The following is a 24,762-nucleotide window of genomic DNA, read 5'->3' as shown; positions in this document are numbered from 1 at the left end:
ATCTCACAGCCCCAGTGAAGACGGTTGCCATCTCAGTGGAACCTCCAAATTGTCAAAGTTAGACTCAGGACTCAAAGTTTGTCAGACCACTCTGTTTTATTAGCATAGCGCTCTGCTAATAACATCCAGATAATGTGAGCCCCATGCAAGACACAAACTATCTTATTTATACAGATAAAAGGGCGAGCACTTAACAAGTTAACAAAGGAAGCAGAATCTGATAAGTTTACCTGAGCTAGGCATGCATATCTTATTTCCTTACTAACTATTACCGATCTTCTGTTAATGTTTTGCCATTAGCACCCTTGTTTATGCCTAATGTTTCTTTTCCTGGCACCTGTATTTCAACATTTATTTCTGCTTGAAGGTACATACAACATTTCTTTAATCCATTCTTATTTTTACAATATAATTCGTTCTGCTTTCACAGGTCACAGCTATAGTGAGCCCTTGGGCATTAAATGTATCTTGAATTTGAGGCGGTGAATCACCTCTTGTGTGGCATAGATCATTATTATAAAGCACACTCTGGACTGCACCCTTGTGCTTGCCCTGCTAACACACAACCCACTCCACATGGAACTTGTATATACTCAGGGGTGCTGGAACAATTCTTATAGCGGGGGCGCTGAGAACCATTGACACAAACTCTAAACCCTGTATATGATGGAAACTGCTTCAAGTCATGGGGTGCTGCAGCACCCTTAGTTCCAGCACCTATGTGTATACACAGTGACATTGAATACTTGCTCATGTTGTTGAGTCTGGAATTAAGGGTTTGTATTATCATGTTGGAGGGATTGATGTTCCCTGTGCCTTCTTATTAGCTGGAGGTAAGGGAAGCTCTTTGTGGTGGTGTGGAGTTTTTTGCTTTCAGTGGAAACATGCTATGTGGACATGAGGGTATGGTTAAAGAGTGCCCCAGGACTTGGCATGTCTTTTCTCTTCAGTGTTTGTGGGAGTGGAAAGAAATATCATGCTTAAACCTTCCTGTTAAACAAAGTTTTTGTTTACGGACTAGCTAACAAGAGACTGAATAATGTATATCCATCTGTATATCTTAGGTCCTTTTATTGCCTTGGATGTCATTACCATAGCATCTGAGCACCTTTCTATCTTTGACGTGTTAGCTTCACAGCAGCCCTTGAGCTAGGGAAGTGTTGTTATCCTCACTTTATAGATGGAGAACTGAGACACAAAGACACTAAGTGCTTTGCCCTAGGTCAGACAAGACATTTGTGGTGGAGCAGAAAATTGAACCCACATCTTCCAGGCTAGCATCCTATCACTGGACCATCTGTCTCTGAATCCATAGAGACATTGTAGATGGAGTCCACTTTTGCTGGCTGTACTCTGTATCCTTAAGGTTTCAGAGAAGTTAATTTAAAGTAGAGTAGCCACCATGACACGTCCATGGACAACAAAAATCACTGAGTGGCATCCAAGCTTTTGAGGTTCTCCTAAAAAATTATATCTTGCATGACAAAAGACTGGTGGCGTTCCAGAGTTCAGGCATAAAACACTCATCCATGCTGTCTGAACTCAATATCATTTCTCCAGTCAGAGAAACTTCTTCCTTCCCACGTGCCGTACCTGGTATTGGGTCTGTCACAAAACTTATACTTAGAATTTGTCTCACTTGAAGACTTGTCTAGTGTGAAACCTTGACCTTTTGATTTTATTTCCCTAATTAGTGTTTAAACTTACCACTTATTGTGGAAATATTTCTTTAGAAATTAAATCACTTTTCTAGTACCTAAGAGACCTGCTGTGACCCGCTGTAGAGTTAACCAAAGAGCAAAGGGAGAACCGATAACCTGCAGCATTCCTAAAGCTGTGCTGACTGATATCTCTGTGGATGCTCAGGCAGGGGATTAAATTAAGCCAAATTACATTGCTACTTGTTTCATAACAAATGAAAGAAGAAAAATCCATTATTTATGAAGGGGAAATTGTACTGGATATGGCTTACAATTCATGCCCTGTAGCAGCAAGGGTCATAATTAACATTTATAATTAACTGGGGGTTGTTTTTTTGGGGGGTGGATGGATTCACTTTTGTTCATAGTTTTTTAAATGTGTTCCTAGGATGGGAATATACCCTTGCTGCTCGCCGTACAAAATGGCCATGCTGAGATATGTAAACATCTTCTGGATCATGGAGCGGACATCAATTCCAGGGACAAAAATGGAAGGTACAGCAAAATAGCTTTGTTGTATTAATGAATTCCATGATATTGGCCTTTTGAAATGAAGTTTTTTCTTTTTTCATCATACTTCCCCAGAACTGTCATTAATAGTAAACACTGACAATTGTATAAGAGGTGTCACCTGGCTGTGAGAGAAGGCTTGGTGCGTGTGCGGAGAGTTGTGGCTAAAGTAAAATTTGAAAGGGGCCAGCTGGCCCCTTTAAGACAGTCTTCAGACTTCCAAAGTGGTGTAAAATGGGAGCAAATCACAGTTAAGTGTCCCTCCTACAGGAATCTGGCCAATAACATTCATATACGCTCTTTTGAAGGCTGCTTGGTTTTCTCCACTGGATTTTTCCCATGTCTGACTTGAGTCCACATTTCCAAGTTGGCTCCAGTAATTACAAGACATGTTTCTAGAAGGCTTTTTCCTATCTAAAAGGCCACTGAAGTACAGTGATGATCAGATGCTGGAAAACTGCAAGAGCAGACACAGCAAAAGACTCCACGATGGAAATGCTGGCTTCTCTATAGCTGCACCATTTAGTAATATGTTGAATGTTTTTAGGCTCCTGATTTGTCAAAATTGCTTTTTAAACAAGAGTATCCCGTGAGCATTTCCCCACTTTTTCTTTTTACGGTTTTGTTGATGGAATTTACATGTTTTTAAATGTATGAACTGTTTTATAAACCAGTATTGAAATTGCCACAGCAAAATGGATTGCCAAAGAGCTTTGGCATTTACACTTTGTAATGCTCGATAAGATGATTTAGAGCACTTTACTATTCTGTGGCAGCATATGGGAAAAATAAGAGCTAGCCCTTACTTTGGACTGATACAGACTAAGTGCATTAGAGCAGTGTTTTGTTCTCAGCTTTTCTAAGACGAAAACTAGCCCCTTTGTCCAGTTGCTGAATGACCTAGTCCTTGTTGTGTGAGCCTACGGTGCTGTCCACTCTGAGATCTCTCTACCTTTTGCTCACAGGCTTTCTGTTGACTCTATGGAAACTCTTGAAAGTTCATTGTCCACTTGTGTGAGAGCATTTTCATTTTTTTAGAAAACATTAACAGTGAATAAAAGGGAGGAAGATGGTACTAAATGAGAAACACTGGTTTTCTTTTTGCCCTCTCCTCTTATGAAGACTAGCTGAACGTATTATATATCAAATTTTGCAGATCTATATATATCTATCTATATATCTATATCTATATCTATATATAGATAGATATCACTAACTTATTATGTAAGCTCTCTTAGTATGAAAAAATAAAAATTGGAGTTGTCCAACTTGGATGTCCTGTCCAAATTCCAATTGGACAATTACACTGCCCGTCTAAAATCATCTCTGCAATTTCATTTAAATATGATATTCTGCACTTTCCTCCCTTCCACTACTATTTTAACACACAGCAGTGCAACTACCATCTTCCCACCATGCTTCTGCCCCCACGTGGTGGGTGAAAGGATTGCTATATTCTTTTGACAAATATGGAAGGAAACAATTCATTGCTATGATAGTGTTTGCCAGTGTTCTCGTCTGTTTCTTTCAAAGCACAAACTAAAAAACACCCATCTATTAGACCTATTTTCAAGTTGAGGGCAGAGTATTTTTCACAGGAGGGTAAACAAATGCTAGTATGTGGTAAAGTACTTTTGATAAAACTCTTCATCCCTGCAAATAACTTGGAAGGATTTTAAAAAAATACAGTGTGCTGCTGCATGCAATCCACTATTCCAAGCTCTTAACGCTGTTTGTAGGTTGCCTAGCCTTGGATTTGGGATTGACTGCTAAGTCTTTTGTGGGATAACAAGATATTTGGTTTTCTAGAGGAGATTTGAGCTGTCCTCCCTAACTATGCCTCTTATTTGTTCTCACAAGGGGCTTTTCAATTTATTTTGCTTTGGGGCTGAAATGAGTAAATCTCCATGATAGTATCTGCGTTCATTTAAAAATAATGAGTGAAATGCAGCTGTATTCGAATAGATGCTCTTGTACTGCACCATGACTCTCAGGGCTGTAGTTTGATCTTGGCTCTGGCATCTGACAGACTTTCTAATCAGAAGCTGCTTCTGTGCCACTCCTTTTGAGAACTGGACAACCTGGTGATAAAAGCTGCCAGTCAGGTACCTCCTCTTGGAAGTGCAGTGATGAGATGTAAGATGAAGCAAGGTTCAGAATGCCGAATTCCTCAAAAAGACCCTGGGAGTTAGGTGGGGGGAGCAGGGGCAGGTGTGTGAGGAGAAATGAGGAGAGAAATTGTGCATGTTGATTAAAAAAAAAAAGTATTGGATTTTATGTATGTTTGTCCATGACACAGGATGTTTTCCCTGCAAAAGTCATATGATGAAGCTACAGCCCTAAGAGTAGAGTCTTCACACTTGGGCTCTGTGTGTTTTCTCTAGAACAGCTTTGATGCTGGCTTGTGAAGCTGGAGGCCTTAACATTGTGGAAACCTTGATTAGAAAGGGTGCTGACTTCAGCCTTGTAGATGCCCTTGGACATGATGCCCTACATTACTCAAAGCTCTCTGAGAACGCCGGGATTCAGAGCCTCCTCCTGTCGAAGATCTCTCCAGATGCCGGTATGGGAGAGGAAATAATGTGTCAGTTTTAACTGACCAGATCTGTTTTCAACAAGAAGTGAATTTCCTTTTTGCAATATATTGAAATAAGCTAGTTCTCGCAGCTAATGAGCATGGCTGTTTAACTGAGCACTGCACGCAGTTTGCTAGGTGCCTCCCAAAATGCAGACGTGATCCCTGCTCCAAAAAACGTGTAAGCTAGTATCGCAGGGGGCTAGCAAAGCAATAGGGAGCAGCTACGAGGAGGAGGAACAGGGGGAAATTATTGCAGTAACATAGCAAGGGCTAGCACACGGCATGGAGTTGGACCTTTTATTCTGTGAACGGAATAAATTAAAGTTCTTAGCTGGCTAATTTTGTTTATGCTTCCCAGTGATGGATGTCATGGAGAGGCTCTAATGTAGAGAGGAGAGTGGCCATGTGGACTCTCTCAGGAAGGGTATTCCAAGTACACCTCTACCCCGATTATAATGCGACCCGATATAACACAAATTCGGATTTAATGCGGTAAAGCAGCGCTCCGGGTGTGTGTGTGTGTGTGTGTGCGTGCGCCGATGGATCAAAGCAAGTTCAATATAATGCGGTTTCACCTATAACGTGGTAAGATTTTTTGGCTCCCATGGACAGTGTTATATGGGGGTAGAGGTGTATGTAGGCAGCATGAAAGAAATGCACAAGACTTGTTGGAGAAGCAGACAAATGGGATATCCAGGCTGGCATTGCAGGCAGTCAGGGGTGGGGTAGGGACACGCAAAGACATTATTTCTTTTTTTCTTAATGGTATTTAACATAAAACACTTTTTCCCCTCTCTGTTCTACAGATATGAAGTCACCAACAAAGCCAAAGCAGGTATTTGTCTCTTACGTTGCTTGAAAATATTCAGACTATACGGGTTTGTAACTTACTGTGAAAATGATAAATGGCATATGCTTAAAAGCACTAATAAATGTCACTCTGAGATTTACCTGTAATTACAGTGTTCTCTAGTATGAATGTTCAAGTTGCTCATAGTAGAAGCATGTTGCAGAAACATATTGCTTTAATAAGCTATTTTTTTAACATGGCCTCTTACAAGATTCAATAGCCAATCAGCTTTGGGGAGGCAAGAAAAGGGTGCTTGGGGGGAAGGGTGTGGTTCTGTGATTGGGAAGAGGAAGTACAAACTCTTGTGGAAAAACTCAGAGTTTCAGCCCCAAGACTGGACTTTCTTACACCTTGATTATGGAGACAAGCAGAGGCAAAGCTTTTTAGATTTTCAACATGAAACACACATTCCAAGGTTACAAGGGGTATTGCTGGGTTGCCCTTTGCGGGAGATCCCAGTGGTGAAAATCCCACCAGGTTGAAGCAATAAAAATGCCCTAATAGCACTTATTAGGGAGATAGTATTTTGGAGGGTGCACACCCCACTAAAGTGAGAAACCATGGAGTGACTGATTCAGGCACTCCCCTTATGGAAGCAATAAGTCTTTCAAGCTGTCCAAACACAAGAGTGATTGACGGAGAGGAAAAATAATGTCCATTCATGGTCACTTAATTAAGCCGTGAACAAATGAAGTATTTGAGATTACTAGTAAATGCTAAACCTCTCATCAGCTTGTGCTTTTTCACTAAATCTTTTTGTTTTTGCTGAAGCATGAATTGCAAGGGGGGCAGGGGTCATCCTTGTCTTCAAGCATGCCTAGTATCTTGCCTATTATAGCAATGCAGTTATTGTGGAGAAGATTGAATGAGACAAGGAACAGACCCCTCAAGTTATGTGGGATTTTTAATAAAACCGCTTACTCAGACTTTACTAACCAAACTAACACACTTCCATTCTCTGGCCTGTGAAAATTTCAGCATGACCAAGTCTCTAAATTAAGTTCAGAAAGAAGTGGAACTCCAAAAAAACGCAAAGCCCCACCTCCTCCTATCAGTCCTATCCAGGTAAAGAAAAAGTCCAAGTTTGAACATTTTGATATTTGTAGTGGGATGGGAAAGATCTACATCTGCCAGCATAATGCGAATGATGCTGGCAACATTTGCTCTGTGTTGTTTTATATGTCTGTCTCGTGTTGTGAGTAGATTTTTTTTCTTGAGGTTAGGATGACATCTTGAAGGCTACTAGAAATGTGGCATGGTGTAAAAGCTGCACATAAAGGTGGTCTCTTGAAAGGTAAAGGTCGTCTCTTTTGATGAATGGCTTAAAATGCACTTCCACGTACAGATAGCTGTAAAAATCCAATAAGGGGAGAGAGCAGGCAAGATATATAATATAGGATGGAATTACAGCTTAAGAAATAGGTTATTAAACTGAAACATTGCATATGTCTGGAAATAATGCATGTGTGCTGCTGGCTAAGAACAGCATTGAGTAATTAGGTTTGCTCTTCGGTGCTAACACAGAATTATTGCATATGTTAACACAGGCAGTGGAACTCCCTAATATAGACACACACACACACTTCTTTTGCAGTTTAGTGATTTGTCCTCTCCACGTTCAGCAACCTCAACTCCAATTGCTGGAAAAGGACAGGCGTTCTTCGCCGAACAAGTATGCAAGGTAGATTTGCTCTTGCTGTTCTGTTGCTTTAACAAACTTTGGCTGTATTTCAGGGGATAAAAATATAGAACTTTGATAATCCACATCAGTGACTGGGAGATCCACTGTGAATGGTTGAATTTTGAGAAATAAATGGTTTGTAATGTGTGTAAAAGCAAAGGGCGTATGCCTTGTAAACTTATTTTGATATTTTCTTTCAGTGAATGTGGTGGTAATTCACAATAAAGGAGTAAATGTTTTGCATCTTAACACTACAGTAGTAAGTTATTTAGTGCTAACAAAGTGCCTGCCACTGTTCATTACATACAATAAAGACAGTTCTTGTCCTAAAGATTTCACCGGGATGAGTAGCCTCTTGCTACTGTGTGATTTCAGCCTATGTTACTGAAGTCTGTAGTCCTTTGACATTTTAAATATACAGTACCTTGCACACTACATTGCCTAATTTGGCGCATAGGCAAAGACTTTCAAAACTGCCTGAGGGAATGTGGATGCCCAGGTCACATTAATTTTAATGGGAATCGGGAGGCCAAATCTCTTAAGCTAATTTAAAAATCTGGCCCCTAACTTTTAAGGAATGTTGTTTGGAACAAGACATCAGACCCCAGAGCAAAGAGCCATCCATTCTGTGGGGCTTGACCTCATTCCATACTCATTTCTGTGAAGTCTAGAACTTCTTGAAGTGAAAGGATTGTCTCCTTGTGTCTCACAGGAAGAGATCAGCTCCATTCAGCGAGATAACAAGGATAGACTGAGTGACAGCACTACAGGTAAGGTGAATAATAAAGCCTTATTTAATTCTCAAAGCTTATTCTTTTTATCAACTGTCTTTTTTTAGAACCATTTAAATGTAGGAATAACGGTAATGGTGTTAGAGAATGGTTTTAGCATTCTCACTCTTTGAAAAAAACTGATATACCTACCAGTGATTAAACAGTTTTTAGAAATCTAGCTAAAAATAATTCCTTCATTTGGCATATTAATGGCCTCCCTCTGGGACACCTGGCATTGCCGTCTGTCAGAAGACAGGATACTGGGCTAGATGGACGGTCTGACCCAGTATGGCCGTTATTATGAAAAAAACAAGTTCACTCCATCTCAAAGTTGTAATAATTTTAAATGAAAGGATATATATGGAGATATACCTATTTCATAGAGCTGGAGGGGACCCTGAAAGGTCATTGATTCCAGCCCCCTGCCTTCACTAGCAGGACCAAGTACTGATTTTGCCCCAGATCCCTAAGTGCCCTCCCCGGCCCCAGGATTGAACTCACAACCCTGGGGGGTTTAGCAGGCCAATGCTCAAACCATTGAGCTATACCTCCTATAGATAGTGACTGCAGCAAAAGCAGGAACTAAGTCATCACTTCAGTTGTTTTAAATAGTTTTAAACCATTTATTTTAAAGGTGCTGATAGCTTACTGGATGTAAGTTCTGAAACTGACCAGCAAGATCTGCTTGTATTGTTGCAAGCAAAAATTGCTTCTCTAACACTACATAATAAGGAGTTACAGGACAAATTACAGGTATGTATTACATTTTTGTGCCTAATTCAAAGCAAAGGGGATCTTTCAGTTCTTGAATAGTAGAACAAAGAACTACTTTGTTTTGTAGGGATGTGCTATGAAGATAAATTAAGACAATTTGTAGGTAGTAAGAGTTTCAAGAAATCAGGAGAAAGCTTTGTCTTTGAATATTAAATCATTGTTTACAGTTCTCATTTTTCCCATAAATTAGTTGACAGCCTTTTTTTTAAGATGGAGTGAATTATTTCAGAACTCTGGCTAATGATTGAGGGTTTTCAGAATTTTAACTCTCATAGCTTTTGATCTTTTTTGTGCTACAGAAATCATCCTAGTATTTAGATGATCTTAGCACCTAGTATCTTCATTTGCATGCTGAGCTCTGCTGAAAATCTATCCCACTATGTTTTCATTGTCCATCTCTGTAGAGCATAGTAAGAATTCCTTACGTAATCTACTCAGTAACATATTGTTTTATAAACACTAATGCTTTTAATGCAGGAAAAAGCACCCAGAGAAACAGAAATGGATTCCACCCTAAATTCCTATCATTCCACCCAAACAGAATTTGATCAGTCAGTGGACAAACAAAGTCAAACCTCAGCTCAGGAGCTAAGATCATCCTCATTAAATGCAACACAAACTCAAGAGAAGTCAACAAACAGTGAGGTAAAAATTAAGCATCTACAGGAAGATTTAAAGGATGTACAGAGGAAATTAGATAATTCCGAAGCAAAAAGAAAGTACTTAGAGACCCAACTTCAGTCTAGAATCCCAGAAACAATTCATTTAAACAGTGCAGATATTTCAGAAAACAGCTGTGATCTTAGCCAGAAACTTAAAGAAACCCAATGCCAGTATGAAGAAGCTATGAAAGAGGTCTTGAATGTACAAAAGCAGATGAAATTGGGTCTTATTGCTTCTGAAAACAAAGATACTTATGCAGATGTCCAAGAACTGAGGGTTACATGTGAGGAAATTGAAGTGCTAAAGCAAGAACTCAAGAAAGCTTTAGAGGAAAGTGAAAGGCATAAAGAGAAAGTGAGAGAGCTACAGGAAAAACTTGAAGAAAGAGAGCAGAACGTTGCTAGCAGAATGTCTGTGGAAGAATGTGAGGAAATAAAAAGTTCTTATTGTTCAATAATTGAGAACATTAACCAAGAGAAAGCTTTGTTAATTGAGAGATACAAAGAAGGGCAAGAAGAAATCAAAAGACTACAAGACAAGTTAAATCAGTTGCAGTTGGAATCCAGTGAGGAACCTCGGGAGATGAAAGAAGCAAGGAATAGAATGATAGATGACCTACACAAACAAGTTAGTGAGCTGTCTCGGTTGTACAAAGAAGCACAAACAGAGCTTGAAGATTACAGGAACAGGAAAGCATTAGAGGATGTTGCTTTGGAATACATTCCTAGAGATGAGCATGAGAAACTGATGCGGGTAGCAAATTCATTGAAAGATAAAGCTGAAGATGCATTATCTGACATGAAGTCCCAGTACACACAGGTATTAAATGAAGCAGCACAGCTCAAGCAACTGATAGATACTCAGAAACAGAACTCTGTACCAGTTGCTGAGCATCTTGAGGTGGTAACTGCTCTCAGGTGTACATCAAAGGAAATGGAGGAAGAAATAAATGAACTTAGGGAAGAGCTTATTAACAAGGAAACTGAGCTAAGAAGTCTGCAGAAGGAATTGTTGGAGGAAAAAGCTGCAATTAATGAAGCAATGGTGCCCAGAGCTTCATATGAAAAACTCCAGTCATCGTTAGAACGTGAAGTTAGTATTTTGTCATTCAAACTAAAGGATTTAATGAAAGAGAAAGAGAATGTGTCCTTAGATGCTGCACAATTGAGAAATGAAGTTTTGCAATTAAAAGGGGAAAAAGAAGGTGCTCAAACTCTCCTTGAGGCCAAGGAGCAGGAAATAAATGGACTTTACCGTAAGTACCATCAAGCTCAAGAAGATCTTCTTGACATGAAAAGACGTGCAGAAAGCTCGTCAAAGCTGGAAGAAGATAAAGATAAAAAGGTTAGTAATTCATTAAAGAGATTGGGTTTCCTGAATGTTTAGACCTTGTAAAATAATTTGAGTAATGGATGCAGTTCACAGCTCCATATTAAACAAAGTGTCACGGAGTATAACTTTTGAGTACATCTTTCTGTCTTGTAATCTAAGGTCCCAGAATCCCATCTTTAATACTGATAAAAGCTTGTTTGGCTAAATATATATTTGACCCTGCGGAGGTCCCCACAAGGAGAGCTGCATGATCTGTCACTGTCACGTGAAATCGTATGTGGCCCGGTTGCCTGAGTGCTTGGACTCCTATTTTGAAATGATGGAAGTGGGAGTTAGAATGGTGAGAGATCCACAGGGAGAGAGGTTTTGCAAACCTAAATAAAGATGCACAAGTGACCAAAGATCCTACAGTTTTTATTTTACCCAGATCATTTCACCCATCCCTACTCATCTTTTTCCATAATTGGGATATCTGAGAGCACAGAGTTCTTTTAATAGAAAATGGGCCACAGATGTGGTAGCTGTCTTCATAACATTCTGCTGGCTCTAGACTTGACCCAAGCGAGCTGCATTTCTGTCTTCAGACATCGATGTATTCAGAGGCTGTGCCCATAGCGTCAGTAAACGCAATACCTCAGTGGTGTAAATATTGCTTCACATAGATTGTTAAAGCAATGTGTTTCCATTTGGAAATGTGAGATTTCTGTACAAAAGCAGATTTGCTAGCAGAAACTGAATGCTTAAAATGATCAGGATGATGGAGGGAAATTTGACAGTGAGCCAAGAGGCTTCGGCAGGGACAGAGCCAGAATGGTGGGGGAGATGTAGTCAGGAAGAAGAGTAGCATGCCAGAGATTTGGGGGGGAAGGAAATAGAGGTAGAAAGGTAAGTAGGAGAGAGACAATTTCTGGGAGAGGCAGATGGAGAGAGCAGCCAGCTGGGAGGACACACATCTGCATGTAGACCTCCCAGTACTGGTGAGGAGCTAGAACTGCCTGCTGGCTTGCAGGATAGGGAGGAGGCACTGCAGAGCTAGCTGAGAGAGAGCTACAGCCCAGCCATCTTTGTGTAGACCAGGGATCAGCAGCCTTTGGCTAGCTTGTTTACCTGCCGTGTCCACAGGTTCGGCCAATCACAGCTCCCACTGGCCCATGGGGGTGCCGCTCCAGGCCAATGAGGGCGGCGGAAAGCGGCAGCCAGCACATCCCTTGGCCTGCACCGCTTCCTGCCGCCCCGATTGTCCTGGAGCGGCGACCGGTGGCCAGTGGGAGCCACGATTGACCGAACCTGTGGACGTGGCAGGTAAACAAACCGGCCTGGCCACCAGGGTGCTTACCCTGGCAGGCAGCGTGACAAAGGTTGCTGATTCCTAGTGTAGACAAAGGGTTGCAGCATGGTGGGAGCATTACAACCCTTTGTTTACCAAGTAGGTGCCTTGTACCTCAGATCAGGTAGGGATGCTTTTTCAGAATCCAAAAGAAAAGGCACAAATGTTCTCTAAATAAAACATGGCAAAACAGTATTTCTTGCATCCTTTCACATGGACCTTTTTTCCTTGATAGATCAATGAGATGTCCAAGGAAGTTAGCAAGTTAAAAGAAGCATTGAACAGCCTTTCTCAGCTTTCCTACTCGACCAGTGCACCCAAAAGACAAAGCCAACAACTGGAGGCATTACAGCAACAAGTGAAACAGTTACAAAATCAGTTGGCTGTAAGTGTGGGTTTCTTAACTGATTAAACTCCGGCTGCTCTCATTGCTAATAGGATGTGAAGCGTTCCTTTCAGTGTTTCGTATGCCCCGTTAAAGTGAAGCACAACCACTGAGTACAAGAAATGGATGCTCAATGCAATAAAGTGAACCCTTTAAAATGTGCTATAACGGATAGCTGTGAATTCTTGTTATTGTCACAGCAATGCACTCTTTCAGCAATAATACAAAACTGAGTTACTGTGTTGCAGTATATCCCCAGAGGTCTCACACTTAGATCAGTCAACTTCACTCCATTTTCCGCTCTGGAGATATAGGAAATAGTGCAGCAATTCCCAAGAGACTGCATATACAGTATGCAATGCTTAAGCTACTGTGTTGAAGTTAAGCATTAATTGGATTGATAAAATAATGATGGCACCTGCAAAGCAGATGTCATCACATCTCAATACATTTGTCCATTTTGCTGTGTCACAGCTAAACTAAACTATAGCAAAAATGAGAGTTTAGAAAGCCACAGCTTTAAATGGATATCCAAACCACTGAGATGCTGGACTATTACATTAAAGTTTAGTAGTTGATCCAAGATATTATAACTGTCATAAAATGGGGTGTATTTGTGTGCCGTGACTCATTAGTACATAGCCAGTTTGCACTGGGTTTGTGTGTTGCTCAGAAAGGTGCAGATTTAGTCATCAGTTAAAATCTTTTTAAAAAATAATTAAAAACTAAAATAAGCCTGATATTTTTGGAAGAAATAATCTTGTGACAAGTTTCTATCCAAACATGCCCATATATATATAAAAAGATAATTTTTATCAGAATTTGTGAATTGCTTTAAATAATTTTAAAATTGTACTTTCAATGGGGCTTCCCATTTACAAGTAAAGGACCCAGTCCAGTAGAACATGAATACTTCCAAGCTGGACAGAGCCCCAAAGCATTTTTTAAACCACAAAAAGCTCTTGCTGTGAGTTATGGAGCTGCCCTGGCAGTGCTTGAAGTGGGTGTGTTGAGAGACTTGCCAGGAGTTGCAGACCTCCTCCCCCCCCACTCCCCCAAATAAAAAAAGTTAAGAATTGAGCCTGGTTGCTGAGGAGCACACTTCAGGCATTGTCTTACCAAAGCTGCTCCTCCCAGATTATGAAAGACATCTCCCCACCCCATCCTCACCCCAAACACACATCTTCTTTTTTTCAGATCTCTTTAAGCACCAAGCTCAGGGGAGGAAAGCTCTTGTATTTGAGTTCCCAACCCGCTGAGTTGCATAGGTGCCTATTCTTCCTTCTCCCCAGTCAGGCAGTGGGAGTTGGGGCTAGAATTAGTCCCTTGTAGGAATGCTAGTGGGGCAAATGGATTTAGTAAATCATTTAAACAATAAAACACTTACGTCAATTAGCAGTGTCCATTCAGCCTGCACTTGTGCTGCATACAACCTAATGCTGCACTCTGAAGGCATATATTGCTGCACAGGCAAACTGCCCTCAGTTCCTTCTGTATCACCTCGGCCAGAACTGAGCTCTAGCGTGGCCGCCTTGTGCATGTGTCAGCGTGTTTTGTAATTGTTGTTTAGTTGAGTGTTTCTAGTTAGTGTTAGTTTATGTAAAATTAGATAGTTGAAAGGTTTCCGATTTTTCTCCCCCATTTCTGGAAACCTTATTGGGCCTGGCTGGGTGTGTTCCAAATGCTGCCTCTCTTGTTAGGAAGTTATTCTGATCGGTGATGGCTAAGTGTTGCTGTTGCTTGGGAGAGTCCCATCTCTCCTAAAAGTGCAATTTTTGCTTGGCTCTAAAATCTAGAGTTCTGAATGAGGGCCGGCTTTAGGGCGATTCCCAGGAATCAGGCCCCACGCCTAAGTGGGCCCTGCAGCGTCCAGAAGAGGGGCTCCGCACCTTCCACCGAAGTGCCGCCGGAAACAGCAGCAACCGATTGAGCTGCTGCCGAATTGCTGCTGCTGTCTTTGTGGCTTTTCGGCGTCATCTCTTTCGAATCGGGCCCCGCAAATCCTAAAGCCAACCCTGCTCAGAATGATCAGGAGACCAAGCTGAAGATGATGATGGAGCACTCCCTTCAACTGGCTTCTGAGTCAGGTCAAGAGACCTTCCCCCACCTGCCTCCATACATCTGTCTCCTGACAGCCCCAGTGCCCTTTCAGCTTTGGCTAAATTCTTGTCTGAGAAGGGGAAGATCTCAGGGGACTCAGGGAAGACTCCAAAGAGGAGGAGCTCGGTCCTCCACCACAAGGAGCCAGCTCTGAAGAAGTCCTATTTTCCTGCTAGATCTGTGGTGTCAAAGGCCTGGAATTCTCGACTCTGTACCATGGAGATGAAAGACTCTTCCTCTGGTACTGACGAAGCAAGGAGATCCTGGAGTACTTAGGAGAAACACAGGACTGACATGGCCCTGGTATCATCTGCTTCCAGATCAGCACAGATTACTTCATATTTAACAGTGGTGCCTTCCCACTCTGCTCAGTCAGTACTGACAAAATTGAAGCATGCAACATTGTCCCTGGCACCTATGCACACCAAATCAATTGCTGCATCAGTACTGACCCCCTCAATACCAAAGGAATCTGTTACTCCAGGGACTTGTGAGTGTTAGGGACCCACTACTTATGGGTACTGAACGATTCTCAGTACCGAGGGTCCCTGCTCAGGTCTCTGGGTATATACACCCTAGGGGTCTCAAACTGCCCATAGATCATGCCTAGCTCAGTTCTCTGGCTTTCACAGAATCACCGAGCCTGCTAGAAGAAGATTCCAGAGGAAGAGAGCTTCCCAACCTCCATTCAGCAGGTATCCAATCAGCATCAAAACAGCAGTTTTGAAGGGTTGGATTGCTATCTTAGCCAGTCTATTCATCTACTGGTATTTTTTCCTAAACTACATAAACCTCAGTGGCAGACTTCCCTTCATACGTTAGATATATGATAGGCATTGGCCTTTTATCTGAATAGGACCAAGCAATTTCAGAAATCACCTAAACTCTTTGTCTCCAACGCAGAAAGATCTAAGGGGTCCACAATCTCTTCACAGACACTGTTGAGCTGGATCTCTGTGTGTATTACTGCTTGCTATGATTAAGCTGGTGCTTTGCCTCCTCAAAGGATTTTAGCGCACACTACTAGATCACAAACAAGTTCCACAGCTTTATTCAAAAACATTTCCAGTGTCAGAGAGCTGCTATATGAGCTTCAGTGCATACCTTTTCTAAACACTATGCCTTGGTCTGCACTGTCATGTCTGATGCAGCACTTGATTCTGCTGTACTGTGTTCAGTCTTAGACTTGATTCCAAAGGTTCCTTCTCCCTGAGGATACTTCTCGGGTGTCATCTGAAATGGAGTACCAATAGGGTGCTCCACTACCTGACCTCTTTCCCCTTTGCTTCAGACTGTTCTTGTTGGACATTTGGCTAGAGAAGGAGCTGAGAGTGATCTGCCTGCCCAGCTCTGCGTGACCTGGGAGTATAACATGAGATAGCATAGAGCACATCCACAGGCCAAATGGACGCTGCTAACAGAAAATCTTCTACCAGTGGCTCAAAAGACGCATGCACACCTGAAATGGAGCACCCATAGGGACACATTTAGAAGAACCACAGTTACTGCACAAGCTGAGTTGCCTTTTCTTCTGTTGACCTAACTACTGCCTCTTGGAGAGGAGGATTAACTACAGCAATGGGAAACCCCTCCCACTGCTGTAATGAGCATCTGTGCTGAAGCACTACAGTGGTGGTGTAGCAGTTTAAGTGTAGACATAGCCCTGCTTAGAAAGGAAGGCTTGTGGCCTCTTGCCCAAGTTCTGTAGGAGCCTCTCATCTCCAACTGCTTCCTTTCCTCTACTGCCTAACCACAAGAGCTGGGCTGGAAATGGTTTCCCCTTTCACACTGGGATGAACCAGAGACCTTTAAAAGTGGTGTTTTTTATGAGAGAGTGAGAGGCTGACACACACCCTCCTACCCAAGAATAGCCAATAGCCTGGTGGTCAGGAAGCTTGCCTGGGATGTGGAAGTCCCTGGTCTGATTGCAGCAGAGTATGGATTTGCCCTGACCTCAGGCTACTAGCTATTGTGGGGTTGGTGTCTCCTCTCTCTTGCCCCCGATAAGTTTAGGAAAGGGGTGGTATAATGTTAGGGTTGTATGGACCACTTCTCTCACCCTAGTTTCCAAAACAGAACTTCAGCTTTACCTGGGATATGGTTCTTGGGCCAGAGCATTCTGTGACCACAGAAGAGGGGCTTGTCTTTGGCTGAATATGTAATTTGCCAGAGCACCATAGGACAGGACCCTTTTCAACCTCCTCTGCACTAAGAAATCTACTCATTGCTGACAAAGGGTTTTGGGCAATGGGTGCAGTTGTACTGTTGCTGAAAACAGTGGTTTAGCTTCTTTGCAGAAAAACAGCTACTGTTTCAGAAACTGCAACTGACTGTGGTTTGGTCCTGTCTGTCTGCAGCTAAACTATTTTGAGCACTGACATCAGCTACACTAGATACTTTCCTGGTGTAGATAAAGCTATAGCATCTTAGTGGACCATACGTTGCAAGGGACTTATTTTGGTTGGCCTGATTGTAAAATACTGCTTGGTATACTGCAGGGGTCTCAAACTCAAATGACCACGAGGGCCACACGAGGACTAGTACATTGGCCCAAGGGCCACATTATTGACACCTCTCCCCTGCTCCCTGCCTGTTTGCCCTGCCCCCCGTGCCGCTCCAGGAAGTGGCTGGAACTTGGGGGACCAGGTGTGTGTGTGTTGCTGTTCCTCCAGGCACCGCCCCCAGCATCTCCCATTGGCCGGGAACAGGGAACCGTGGCCAATGGGAGCTGCTGGGGGCAGTGACTGAAGCAACATCAACACAAACCCCAGTGCCTCTCCTCCCCTAGGTTCTGTCCCCTTCTGGGAGCAGCGTAGGGGCAGGGCAGGCAGGCAGGCAGGGAGCCTGCCCTGCCCCTGGTGCATGCCGGGTTGGTGCTGCTCTAGGTAAACGCTGGGGAGAGGGCAAGTGGGCTGCAAAGAGCTCATGGGCCGCAGAAACTAACCTCGGGCCGCGTGTTTGAGACTCCTGGTATAATGCATGCCTGCAGATGAGCAAGATAGTTTTCTGATATAAGTAAAGATGACATTTTATCATAGCTGTAGATATCCATGTGTTCTAAAATGAGATGTGGTGATTTTTTTAAGTGAATTTGCATGCACATTCCTTGACTTGTCATCTTACTATTTTTAGGAAACAAAGAAACAGCACCAGGAGATTGTATCAGTTTACAGGATGCATCTTCTCTATGCTGTGCAGGTATGATTGCATATTTCTCAGTCATGTATGGTATGTTGTGTTTTAATGTAGGAGGTCCCTTCTGCAAATCTATAATAAAAATAGCTTCTTATCTTTTGGTTACCCTATACAAAAAATCTGAATATTTAACAGAAATTTAAAGCAACATCCTCTTGGAAAAGATTGGGAGTTGGGGGGTTAGCATACTTTTAAAACTATTTCTGTCAAATTTTTGAACGAGTAAAAAGGTGCTAGAATTAAACTTACTTTTTCATCTTTCTGTCTAGGGTCAAATGGATGAAGATGTCCAGAAAGTGCTTAAACAGATTTTAACAATGTGCAAAAGCCAATCACAAAAAAAGTGAAACAAACTGTACTGAATCCTGTCGTGTTGCCATGGTGTTTAGCTAGGCTCACTTTAACACAAGATTTTAAATTGCCTACCTGCTGCTTTTTTTAGTGAGCTGGATTTGTCTCTGCCAATCTTCCTGTTCAATCTATGTACTATGACCTAATGCATCCGCACATCTTCTCCTTTCCCACAAAGTTTTCAGAGTACTGTTTTCATATACAAAATGTAAGTATTTTTCAGAGCTGTTGTTACTTTGGCCACCCCAGATGTAAAGTGTGGTCCACAGTGTTGTGTTGTGCTTCACAGCTTCCTTCTTCAATATGAAGATGTTTTCAGGGAGGGCTACACGTCCTAGCGTGCAACACTCCATCTTGACACAAATAGTCACACCTCCTGAGTAAAGGTGAAGTTCTCAATTCTGAGTCCTGCTCCTAGATATTGAAAAGGAGATGGAGCGATCTAGTCTGCTCAGTGTTTTTGCCCTTAGGCTCCTAGCATCTTGCCTGATGTGATCTTTCATTGGGCAGAGTTCATTCACTCATGTAGTAATGAATAAAAGCAGATATTTTTGCAGAATTTTGCTTCGTAAGCCAGAACATCAAGCAACTAAATTTACCTGTAATTTGTTTTATGTTTAACAAGATTAACGTGGATTACAAGTTACCATGCCATTGTACACTGAGTATGTAAAATCCATACTGTACATCTTTATATTTAATTGCATTGTCTCAGTATTGGACACAATAGTTTATAACATAAACAAAACTCATTTAGAATGTAAAACCATAAATCAGATGAACGTCAGAAGTTCTGTACAAAATAACCCTTTTAGGTAGGTCAAGCTGTCTATGCAAATATTCACACTACTGTTGGCCATGGAGCTCAGGAAAAAACAACCCATATGCTTCAAGGGAAACAAGGGATTCTAGTGAATGCAGGATGTTTACAGTGAGCGTCAATGTCTCACAATTCCTAACCTCACTTTTGTAAAGATCTGCTCTTCAATATATTTTTATTGGCCCTCCGATGAAATTTTTTTGTAACCAGATCATTTTGCTACATGGTGTTTGCATTAAACTATATTAACAAATATTTTAGGTAACTATGTTTAAGGCTCTGTTTTTACCCAAAGTATTCAGCTAGACTAGAGTAAAGCATAGTGAAGTATTGTCAGCTCAGAAACTGTATAAAATAATAGATCTGTCAGCATATCCAAGAGCATTGAAGTGTAAATGACAATTCATCCTGCTGTTTCATCAAATGCAGGAATACATGATACATTTGTGCTGTCATCTAGCAATAATTTCTATGAGTTTCTTGGGCAGGAGAAGGCATCATTGAAGCCTTTGTCTGTTTTTAAAAATTAAAAGTAGAATTGGAAATGCTTCATGTGGTAAAATGACAGTGTATAGTAGAGAACTATGGAAGAATATTTCTAAGAACGCAGTGCATTTAAGGGTTAAAACCATTCTACCTTGCAGTTTCAGTTACTGCATTGGTTTTATTTCTGTTGATGGAGATATTTCCAGAGCTACATAATCTATGAAGTTTATAGACTCCTAATTTGACAGAATCTACAGTGCCTCAGGTTAATTGGACACACAGTGCACTTACATCAGATAATTCCTAACAATGAGAGAGCTCAAATGGATTAAAAACTTTGCATCAGTTAGACTTTTCTGTTACTTTTCTTAGGTTGTTAAACTAATGCCTGTTAATTTTGGACAGTATTTTATAGTTAGACAATTTGGAAAATACTCCAAAGAAATGTGAAAGGACGTCTTTTCTGCAGCAGTTAAAAATTTCAAGCATGCAAATGCTGCAAAGTTTAAAACTTGATGAACCATTTTGAAGTTTGCTGTTCAAATTTAGTCTTCTACCTTGTTTTGTTATGCATATTTATTACAATTATCTTTGTGAAATATTGAAAATTATATACTATAGCATAGCATTTGTTCTTGTATGTAATTTACAAAATGTTTCCTTATGCAGCAAATAAACTATTTCCATTTTTTTCATCTTTGCTCTTTTTGTGCATTCAGCTAGAGGTTGTTTGTACTAGGGGAGATAATGGTATAGTACATGTTTCAGTTATATTAAACAATATAATATTATGGTTGTATAGTTGTCAAAATGTAAGTAGTAAAGCTTCTACTAGCTGTTTAATAAGGTTAAAGCTGTTTCTCAAACGGACATCCCCCTAGAAAAATGAATTGAAGAAAAGAAGGTAAGCCAAACAGTCAAGACACATTTATTTTCACATATCAAAATGCAGCCATCCAATGCCTACTGTATGCAATCAGTAGAACTACTGTGACCCAATCTAACAAATTAATAGCATCCCAGATTCCTCAAAACTAGAGCGCTCCCATCATCTCATCACAGCGTGTGCTCACATGCGTGCACACACAGAGCCTGGTGGTCTGTGTCCAACCACATCTGTCCTCTTCAACATGGGCCACTCCCTCAGTGAATTTCACTTTCAAGACCCACTCTTGAATCACTGATAACATTGAAGATGTAACTGAAGAAGGCTAGTTCTAAAGCGTGGTTCTACCTTGAAGAGTGAATATGTAGAAATGTCACCTACTCAGGTTACATTTGGCCAATAAGCTGCAGGTTGGCCTCCCAGGGACTACTAGTGCACTTTGAAAATAGGGAAACCTTTGAGAAATCCTATAAAGTACCCCAGAATTGAATTTCATCCGAAATGAGAGTTGGCTAATTACATGTTGCAACATATTTCTCTTTGATTACAGTTCGTTCATCGTATTTGTGAGTGCAAGCTGATTTGCTATGTGGTAGTCACAAGAGATAAAACTAAATAGTTTGTCCTTCATCCTTCAGTTCCTTCCACTTTTGTAGTCTGCTTGGATCATTCATATTCCCTTAGGAAATAAGTAACATGATGCTGCTGTAATCTTACAAATGTGTAGCAATTAATCTTTATTTCTAAGGAAATGATTGTATTGGAGCTGATTGTCATCTTCTGTATTTAGTATTTATTTAGCAATCTACATTAGTATTTGAATTTTAGACTACCTCAGTTGCTCAACCAGTGGTACCTTAAAGTGCAGTTCTGCTCCATAGTGACTAAAAGTTGCACCAATTTACTCAACAGATTAAAAATCTGTATCTGTTCACTTCAGTGAATGAAAACAAGTTTTTACTCCAATTAACCCTTTGGTATAACAAGAATGGATGAGGGACCTGGATTTTATTCTTGCTAATGCATCAACAGAATTAATAATTCTGTCTTCCATTACGCTTCAGCAACCCCACATTGGGGGCAGGGAGTTACACAAGTGCAACTGAGGGTAGCGTTTATCCTGCAGATTTCTTACTGTTGGAAGGGGGGTGCACAAGCCAATCCAGAAGAACCCAGCTTAACTTTCAGATCCTAGGATGCATTTGTAAAGTGGGTAGCGTGAAAACCACCTTTTTCTTGTTAACTGAGGCAGTAGACCCACATTTTTACCATGCTATGTGTTTGCTCATCCCAGCACAGGACTTTGAGACTTTCACAGGGATAAATTGACTCTTCATTTGTAATCAGTTTCATAATCCCTTGAGCTCTGTATTCCATAGTAATAAATTGCAGCAGAAATGGATTCAAAGTAGGGTTGTCAAGCGATTACAAAGATTAATTGCGCAACTAATTTGGGCTGTTAAACAATAATAGAATACCATTTAAATATTTTTTGATGTTTTCTACATTCACAAATATACTGATTTCAATTACAACACACAATACAAAGTGTACAGTGCTCCTTTTATATTTATTTCTATTGCAAATATTTACACTGTAAAAACAAAAGAAATAGTATTTTTCAATTCACCTAATACAAGTACTGTCCTTCAATCTCTTTAATGAAAGTTGAACTTACAAATGTAGAATTATGTGGGGGGGAGGAAGCGATCGCAAATAAAACAATGCAAGACTTTAGAGCCTGCAGGTCCTCTCAGTCCAACTTCTTGTTCAGCCAGTCATTCAGACAAGTTTGTTTACATTTGCAGGAGATAAAGCTGCCTGCTTCTTGTTTACAATGTCACCAGGTGTTTGCATGGCTTTGTTAAAGCCAGCGTCGCAAGATATTTACTTGCCAGATGTGCTAAAGATTCATATGTCCCTTCATGCTTCAGCCACTATTCCAGAGGACATGTTTCCATTCTAATAAGTGGTTCTGCTTGATAATGATCCAAAGCAGTGTGGATCAAAGCATGTTCATTTTCATCATCTGAGTCAGATGCCACCAGCAAAAGGTTGATTTTCTTTTTTGGTCATTCGAGTTCTCATCCTGCTTATTTTGGAAGGCACTTCAAATTCTTAAAACTTGGGTCGAGTACTGTAGCTGTCTTTAAAAATCTCACATTGGTACCTTGTTTGTGTTTTGCGAAATCTGCAGTGAAAGTGTTCTTAAAACGAACTACATGTGTGGGTCAACAACGGAGACTGCTATAACATGAAATATGTGTCAGAACATGGATAAAATAGAGCAGGAGACATACAATTATCCCCCAATGAGTTCAGTCACAAATTTAGTTAATGCACTATATTTTAATGAGCACCATCAGCATGGAAGCACGTTCTCTGGCATGGTGACCGAAGCATGAAGGAGCATACAAATATTTACCGTATCTGGCACATAAATATCTTGCAATGCCAGCTACAAAAATGCCATGTGAACATCTGTTCTCACTTTCAGGTGACATTGTAAATAAGAAGCAGGCTGCATTATCTCCTGTAAATGTAAACAAACTTGTTTGTTTTAGCTGAACAAGAAGTAGGACGGAGTGGACTTGTAGGCTCTAAAGTTTTACACATTGTTTTGTTTTTGAGTGCAGTTACGTAACAAAAAATCTATATTTGTAAATTGCACTTTCACGATAAAGAGATTGCACTACAGTACTTGCATAAGGTGAACTGAAATACTATTTTACAGTGCCAATATTTGTAATCAAAAATAATAGTGAGCACTGTACACTTTGTGTTCTGTGTTGTAAGTGAAATAAATATATTTGAAAATTTAGAAGAACATCCAAAAAATGTTGTCAATTTCAATTAATTGGTATTTTTTGTTTAACGGTGCGATTAAAACCTGCGATTAATTGCGATTTCAAAAATTTATTATGATTAATTTTTTTTTAGTTAATCGCGTGAGTTAACAGCGGTTAATTGACAGCCCTAATTCAGAGCATCCATTAAGTAGTTTCTACTTGCCTAAGGAAGAATGTTGCAGCTCCAGAAATTATGCTCCAAACAGGCATCACTAGCTCTTGCTGCTAGTAGGGAAACACCACACATTGTTTGAAAGCTAAATATCTAGTGAGCTTTAAAATATATATAGCATGGAATATGGCAACTTCTTTCCTGAGAGCATGGTACTCTTGGTCTTCAATGATTGTATCCCAGCCCTGGAAGAGTGTGGATCTTTGTTCCATCTACTTCCTGGTCTGCCTTAAGAGGTTTATGCCTCTATACTGCTTCCAGCTCATGGACTTGATTCTTTAGCTCAAGTGGCTCTGGCTTTTAGTTCTGAAGGTGCCAACTTCAGACCATGCTGTTGGCTCCAGCTGGGTCAGTTATATCATGTCCAAGCTGATCACTCCTGTTGCATTTTAGAGTGACACATCTGTCATTGCTTCCAAGGGTTTTGTTGTCCTGACATGCTTGTTGTTTAATTAGCTCATTACAGGTACATCCACAATCAAGTTGTTTTGTACATTATCCACACACACAAAAAAGCCTCTCTTGAACTCATGTTTATTTAGACTAATGCTACTAGCCCTACTCATACATTCTCCAACAGTCTAAAATGCCCAGACATGTAGTTGGTAATGGGGCCTCCTACCAGCAGCTGGAGACAGGAAACAGACAACTTTGTGACAGCATCCCCCTACAGGGAGCTAAGCCAATTCAGTTCTTCCTCTGTCCCAGTGGGCTGCATGACTCAAGCTCTGTTTGTTCTTTCACAAATTTTATTTAATCCTTTCTGAGGACATAGTAGGGCAGGAACCCTAGACTGAGTTTGTCCAACCTTTGGGCTGGATGTGGCAGCTTTAGGGAATTGCACTGAGGTAAAGAAGATGAGTATACTTGTCCTGAACACCTCCCAGATTTACTTGGGTGCGAGAACAGTAGGAAATGTGGCTGCAATCCAGCTCCATGCATTCCTAACACTGTCCTAGGTCTTTCTGCAGGGTCTCAGGTGTTTAAGGGGGCTCTGGAGCCAGTGCCTTTACTTTGTGTCCACTATGGGACAGCAAGCAGAGGGATGACAGGTCTTGACAAGTAAAATAGCCCCTAGAGGACTTACAGAACCATGTTTTATTTGATGGTTGTATCTGTTTTGTGTTTGCATTTTCTACCCTTATTTCTGCAGGAAGAAATAATGTATTTTACTTGGATGCTAAAGATTTGGTTAGTAATGTTTCTTCAGCCCATTTCAGAGATGCTCTTGCTGACTTGTGTTTCTTGCAACTATCAGTGCCTTTAAAGCCTCCCCAGATTACCACATCTGGGGATTCTGACACTTGTGCTAGAGCACTGTGTGTCTATG

At 40.9% G+C, this 24,762-nt stretch overlaps 1 protein-coding gene across 6 annotated transcripts in view; it reads left to right on the top strand.

The window, feature by feature from the left end:
- Window positions 1–20,217, top strand: part of RAI14 (retinoic acid induced 14) — a 138,835-nt gene extending 118,618 nt beyond the window's left edge. For 3 of the 6 annotated variants that reach the window (XM_030566964.1, XM_030566965.1, XM_030566966.1), the window contains 11 exons: window positions 2,089–2,195; window positions 4,595–4,773; window positions 5,595–5,623; window positions 6,617–6,703; window positions 7,233–7,319; window positions 8,032–8,089; window positions 8,727–8,845; window positions 9,344–10,873; window positions 12,424–12,573; window positions 17,806–17,871; window positions 18,138–20,217. In XM_030566964.1, coding sequence (XP_030422824.1) covers window positions 2,089–2,195; window positions 4,595–4,773; window positions 5,595–5,623; window positions 6,617–6,703; window positions 7,233–7,319; window positions 8,032–8,089; window positions 8,727–8,845; window positions 9,344–10,873; window positions 12,424–12,573; window positions 17,806–17,871; window positions 18,138–18,215 — 2,490 coding nt within the window. In that variant the 3' untranslated portion in view covers window positions 18,216–20,217. The remainder of the gene's footprint in view (window positions 1–2,088; window positions 2,196–4,594; window positions 4,774–5,594; window positions 5,624–6,616; window positions 6,704–7,232; window positions 7,320–8,031; window positions 8,090–8,726; window positions 8,846–9,343; window positions 10,874–12,423; window positions 12,574–17,805; window positions 17,872–18,137) is intronic. The other 3 variants (XM_030566967.1, XM_030566969.1, XM_030566970.1) reach the window with 3 other exon arrangements.
- Window positions 20,218–24,762: the final 4,545 nt, after the last annotated feature.

This window comes from Gopherus evgoodei, chromosome 6, assembly GCF_007399415.2.
Source record: "Gopherus evgoodei ecotype Sinaloan lineage chromosome 6, rGopEvg1_v1.p, whole genome shotgun sequence".
In the NCBI taxonomy this organism is placed as follows: Eukaryota; Metazoa; Chordata; order Testudines; family Testudinidae; genus Gopherus; species Gopherus evgoodei.
Note: the sequence above shows the minus strand (reverse complement) of the source record. Positions and strands in the feature narration are given on the sequence as shown.